The sequence below is a fragment of the Fragaria vesca genome, linkage group LG4 (genome assembly GCF_000184155.1).
Source record: "Fragaria vesca subsp. vesca linkage group LG4, FraVesHawaii_1.0, whole genome shotgun sequence".
Taxonomy (NCBI): Eukaryota; Viridiplantae; Streptophyta; class Magnoliopsida; order Rosales; family Rosaceae; genus Fragaria; species Fragaria vesca.
In genome coordinates, this window is record NC_020494.1 from 16448829 (window position 1) to 16454902 (window position 6074).

The following is a 6074-nucleotide window of genomic DNA, read 5'->3' on the forward strand; positions in this document are numbered from 1 at the left end:
TCAAATTATGGATATTGATGAATTTTTCTGGAGAATAATATGCCAAGTTCTTTAATCATGCATATTAGTTCACATTTTTTTATTGATATTCGAAGACAATAAACTCTACTTCAACTTGCACTTTTTATTTCGGTTGATAGTTGTCAACGTTGTCATATATCTTCTTCCTCCCTTCTCTCTATTCTATGTTGACATAGTTAATCATTTGCAGAAGCCATCGATTAAAGCCAAAGGAGATATATATTCTGCCTTCGCTATATTTAAGAATGAACAAGAAGCGCAGCCAGCATATGAAAAACTCAAAGGCACCCAAGAAGAGGTAGAAACCATTAATATTCTTTATTTACCATTGAGTAGAATTGCTGGCACATATATTTTTTGTTTGTTCATTCAAGTGATGAGGTTAATTGTCATTATCAAGTCAATTGTATCCTTTATTAAGGATCCTGGATTGTTTTGATTATGAAGAGATAAATGTTTTTACTGTCTTATTCTAGGACTCAACTGGAAAGCCACAAAAACTTATTGAATTTAAGGTCAGCACAGGGGTAATTACTGATTTCTATGTTCGTAAAATGGCACATAATGGTTCCTTAGACCAAGTCTCTTCTAAGAGAGCTCTCGAAGTTGAGGAGAGCACAGGTGCAAATAAGAAACAAAAGACAGGTCAGACAATAGAAGATGAGACGATGCCAGACTTAGACCACTGTTGGATCATCTCAAAGAGATAGAAAGATTGAAGGAAGAACAAGAAAAGCTATTGAAACAGTGCTCAGATCAGTTAAAAGATATTGAAGAATTGAAGCAAGAAATTAAAAATAGGGAATATGAAATCTCTATGCTGAAGAAGAGCCAAGTTCCAGAAGAACAAGAAAAAAGGCTGCATAAGAAAAAGGACAAGAAGAAACGGAAATAGACTACAACGAATGTTCCTTCATTATATTTTGCTGCGTTGGAGCCATGTGGTTCAGTGGTTGCTCAAAATTTTGGAACGAAGTACAATTCTTTTACTGTGCTGGTATGACATTTCAATTTTGCTGATGACTCTATTTAATTGGGTGCCAATGAGGTCCAAAATATTCAGCTTCATCTGCTCAGAGAACTCTATCAAAACGATCTACCAAGAGAGCATTTTCAATGATGCAAATTTTAGTGTGAGATAGTTTTTATATATGTCAAGAAATGCAGGGTGTTTATGTACCAAACTGAGTTGTATACTTGTATTCATTCATGATTCATGTAACAGTTGTATCAATAGGATTCATAAATTACTTGATTTCTCTTTCCTTGTTTTTTTTTTTTCTCAGTATGTACTGTCTAATACGAACAAGCTCTTTTCTGTTCTTCTCACTAGTATGTGTATGACTACATGACTACTTGCATGAGGGGCACATTTCCTTCGCCCTGTTCAGGTTCGTTTGCTTCGAGATGCAAAACTGCGAAAAAGACCATAGCTGTGAAAATTTGCGGGAGACAATTAATTTAATCAACATCAGGTATATAAACAAGGACAAAAAATTCAACCAACATCTGATTCCTATGATCGTTCCGAACACTATCATTTTGTTTCGAAGGTTTGTACACTAGTGTTTCTGATACAGATTTGAGCATCAGTCAGGTTGAATGGCTTCATTCACTGTCAAAATCTTCATCCCCAAAAGAGAAAACTGACGCATCAGCAGCTATTGCTCTAATATCTTCTACTCCAGAATTTCCTGCCCTGTCAGAAGTTTGTTTTTGGGAAGATCCATTGCCTGGATTATCCACAGTTTGAGCTGAAGTTTCCATTTGCTTTCCTGTTGTGTTGGACGAATGATCAGGTGACATAGTCCCAGCTTTGATATTAGCTTCTGCTAGCCTGCCCTTTCTATCCCCAGACTCCTCTCCCTCACTATCCGAAAATACATCATCACCATCTTCTTCTTTTTGTTGATTCGGATTGGCTGCATCACCACCACTTGAAGCAGAGGCATCATTTGAGCTACCATCGGGTTTTCTACTTAAGACTCTGCTTTAGGTACTGTAGAAGTGCCACTATAGTCTTTTCAGCAAAGAGAGAAGAAGTACGTTCTTTTCAGCATGTTAAGGGTGGAGCATATGTTCTGAACTCCTCTCCTTACTTGTTTTTGCAGATCACTCCTTTGATACTGCCCTTTTCTTTCAAGTACTGTTGTCACCGTCCCTTGTTCCAATTTTACTCTGTAAAGATATTAATCCAGGGGATCTGAGTAAGAAGTTGATACAAATACTTCAATATTATCAATTACAGTACAACCATAAACTTGAAGGAAATGAAGAGGTTCACACAAGCTTAGGCCCTAGTAGGTGAACAAACATATATTAATCAATAATCTAAGCTTAAACAATAAGGGAAAGACTGTGCTTGCTATAATAGTAATATCGATCATATATTGGACCATTTTATCTTCTAAGAAACGATAGACAGTCTGAGAATAAGACATAAAGGAACATTTAAAAGAAACAAATCAATAAAATAAAGAGGGATTTTTACCAGCACCATCGGAAGTACTTCAGACAGAAAATAAATTCCCAGTAGGAGTACACTCAATGTCAACCATAGCACCATCGGAAGTACTTCAGACAGAAAATAAATTCTCCTAAATTCCCAGTAGGAGTACACTCAATGTCAAAACCATAGCACCATCGGAAGTACTTCAGACAGAAAATAAATTCCCAGTAGGAGTACACTCAATGTCAAAACCATAGCACCATCGGAAGTACTTCAGACTGAAAAATAATTTTGTTTCCATTACATTATACGATCGATATTATCTATATGAATGTAAAGAAAGATAGGCTTACTGTGACTTCCAATTCTGCACAGTGAATGTAAATAGAGATAGGCTTACTGTGTTGGTCCTCAGGATCCCAGAATATCTGCTCTACATTCGGATTATCCAGTGCTGTGGTGTGCTGCCGACCATTCAAACATGTTACAAACATCAAAGTCAGCATACTAGCTATAAGAAAGTTGGTATTATGGGTAGACAATCACCAAAAACTGATAGAATTTTACCTTGTCCGCTAAAGGCTAAATAAAACGTATTCCACGTAATCTCTTCACCACCACTACCATGACCATCATCAGGCGTCTTGGGAGAAGCATCCGCCTGCGTCCGGGGAGTAGCATCCTCTGATGGGGGAGGCTGCAAAGGCTCAACTAAATATAATCAAAGAAGATTGCTAGTCAGCTAAACAAATATGAATAGTTCCACAGCCATCAAACATCTAAATATAATCAAACAGAACATCAAGAAAACTGACCTTCAAGTTTATTAAAAAGAAAGAAAGAAAGAAAAAAAAAGGTCAAAATAGCATTAAACAAAATCCAAATGAGTAAAAAAATCTCACCTTCAGGCTCATCATCTTCAAAATGAGTGTTTGAGCAATCATATCTTACATTCCCTATACTTGATGGTGTAGAACTCAAAGTCGGGCCAGAATGCTCCTCAACTACATTATGTTGATGCACCATGCAGATCATAAGAAATAATATTTAAATAAAAAAGTAATGTTGATTTTGACAAAATAATGTATTACAATAAGATTATTCAATAAAATTACCTCCTAAAGCTTCTTTCAAAAGGGACTCGCTCCGATGTTTCCACTCCTGAATATATTTACTATAGTCAACCTTCCCTTTTTCACTAGTATACTTGGACCAATCAATCTCCCCTGAAAGTTTCCTCTGCTTCTTATAAATGGCAATCTCCTTCCGTACACCACTATACTCTGGTTTATCAATGCCATACTGCTTTGGACATAAATCAGGACGATGATATACCACCTCGTTATAGCAAATGAGTACAGTCCTACATAAAAAGTTCTCACGGTGCTGAGGATGATCATTTGGCAGATTTTGCAGATTCTTGTAAGGTTGCCATACAATCTACAATAAGACAAATCAAAACAATCAATATTAGGTGACTTTGCTATGACTAAATACAATAATAATGCAGCAGCCACAACATGGTTAGAAAATAAATATTCTTTGTTGAATCCTAAGACTAAGATCAACCCTTTTTATTCCAAAGCAAGTCATATTTCAGTTTTATGCAGAGTAGTCTAAGGGCTATGCATTCTAAGCCTATGAGAAATAATATCTGCAAACATAAGTAACTTACATCTTCGTCCTTCAAGTTATCCAAGATGTCAGAAAATTTGCTTTTCAGGTTTTTATGGAAATTATTTTTCAAATCCAGCGAAAGCCAATTTGTCCATTGTACCAACAAGGGAAATTCATCCGGCCCCTTCCTTCCAGTGTTTGGCAAGAGCTTTAGAAGTTTTGGGATATGGAGGAAGGCCCAAATCTGTAACATGAAATAATAAGACATTATACTTGAAACATAACAAATACATGAATCAAAACATTTGTTTTTAAGAAATCAGTAATTACCATTAAAGAGTACGAATGCCCAGCCAAAGAACTTTCACTAGCGGTCTCCAACTCTACATGCAAATGAGCTAGCAGAGCCGCACCCCATGCAAACGTCCCTGTTTTGTCAATATCCTTCAGTTGTTCCAAAAACATCACATCTACAGATCTCCCGGTCTTATCCGGTACAATAAAAGACCCGATGACATATAGAAGATATGCTCGAGTGTAATAGTCAGTATCTTCAGCATTTATGAATCTATCACGAAGATTTTTCAAGGATATCTTGCCTTTCGTTAAGAGCCCAGACACACCTAAATACATTCTACAAATTTCTTCTTTCTCATCGTTATTACTTTTCACAACACCAGTTACTTCCACGCCATCAACGGGTAAGCCAGTGCAATAATATACATCCTCCAAGAAAAACCCGCATTTAATACCATTGAAAATAAAACATCTTTCCCTAGAATCATAACGTTCTAAGAGAGCCGATAGAAGAGGCAGACAATGATTTATAACACTCGGCAACTTTTCAAAATATTTGATGTTAAAACCTGTGTTGGCCAATCGTTCAGACACTGTTTGATTAGGCAGCCAGCTTGTTAAGTTATTTAGATGCTCATCTGTGCTTCTCTACAAGAAACACAAATATGAATTTAAAAAAAAAAGGAAAGAAGAATTTGTGGAAAACAATATTGGACACTGCATATATCATTGTCTGCATAAACTAGTTTTGAGATTAACTTCAGTAGAAATATAAATGTAAAACTCTATCTTGTTATCTATTGAGGTGTATGTCTCTAATTAGAAGTTGGAGACTTATCAAGTTGATTAACCTAATCAACATTGAGTTCTTGAGATTAACCTAAAGACTTGTATCTGATAAACATTAAGTAAAACTCAGACTCCTTATGGGATGAGCACGAGTGGTGTTTCTAGGCCTCTATATATACCAGTAGAAAGTCCCTATGCTAACTACGCTTTTCATATAGAAATAGCAGTCCCATTTTGTAAAGAAACAAGTAGCATAGCATAGAAGATTTTCCTTGGTTCTGTGTTTTGTGAGATTGCAGTTTGTTGCTATGTTGCTGTGAAGGATGTCGACTATGAATGGAATCCCAATTGACGCTGGCCCTTATGATAATCACCTGGTGCAGCTAGAAAACTCTTTAAGCTATTAGTTTTATGATTCTACAGTATTGTGTTTGTGTTTATTGTGAAACGATCTTGACTTAAAGTTATTATGCAATTCAGTTTCAGCTATAATAGGATTATGTTCACACCCAATTGAAAATAATGAAACTAAACTTACTAAATTATAATTCTTCATCTGAACCGTATGTTGAGCAGCTAATCAATGACTGAAACATAAAAGCAAAGTCAGACAAAATTCACGACATTATAACATCAAATTCCTTTCGGTAGTTCGAAAAGGGAGACTGGGCAACTAACCTTGCAAAGATTAAAGACGGCGGTACAAGAATCGCATCCTTGAAAAAGAGTCGGCGGAGAGAGCTGCAATGGATTGGAGAACTAGAGTTTAAGAAACCCACTAACCAAATTGACTAATTTGAGGAAAAGATTAAGCCATTAAGGAATAGGAAGACCTTAGAAAAATAGATGGAGGATTGGAGGGTTGGAGGATGATTTGATGACCGCCGGCGGCTGTCAGCGG

The 6074-nt window shown here is 36.3% G+C and overlaps 1 protein-coding gene across 1 annotated transcript; it reads right to left on the reverse strand.

The window, feature by feature from the left end:
• Positions 1-1456: 1456 nt before the first annotated feature.
• LOC101309439 (serine/threonine-protein phosphatase 7 long form homolog) lies at positions 1457-6074 on the reverse strand. The gene is made up of 10 exons (XM_004297105.1): positions 6007-6074; positions 5852-5914; positions 5712-5760; positions 4418-4515; positions 4146-4331; positions 3586-3910; positions 3373-3474; positions 3038-3181; positions 2871-2934; positions 1457-2199 (listed from the first exon to the last, which is right to left on the reverse strand). The coding sequence occupies exons 4-9, from the start codon at positions 4418-4420 to the stop codon at positions 2915-2917; spliced, it is 780 nt and encodes a 259-aa protein (XP_004297153.1). The 5' UTR covers positions 4421-4515; positions 5712-5760; positions 5852-5914; positions 6007-6074; the 3' UTR covers positions 1457-2199; positions 2871-2914.

Coding starts and splice junctions, on each gene's coding strand:
- LOC101309439 (XM_004297105.1), bottom strand. Junction 3,911..4,145: donor ATAACTTGAAGGACGAAGAT/GTAAGTTACTTA, acceptor GTCTTATTGTAG/ATTGTATGGCAACCTTACAA. Junction 3,475..3,585: donor TTTGAAAGAAGCTTTAGGAG/GTAATTTTATTG, acceptor AACATAATGTAG/TTGAGGAGCATTCTGGCCCG.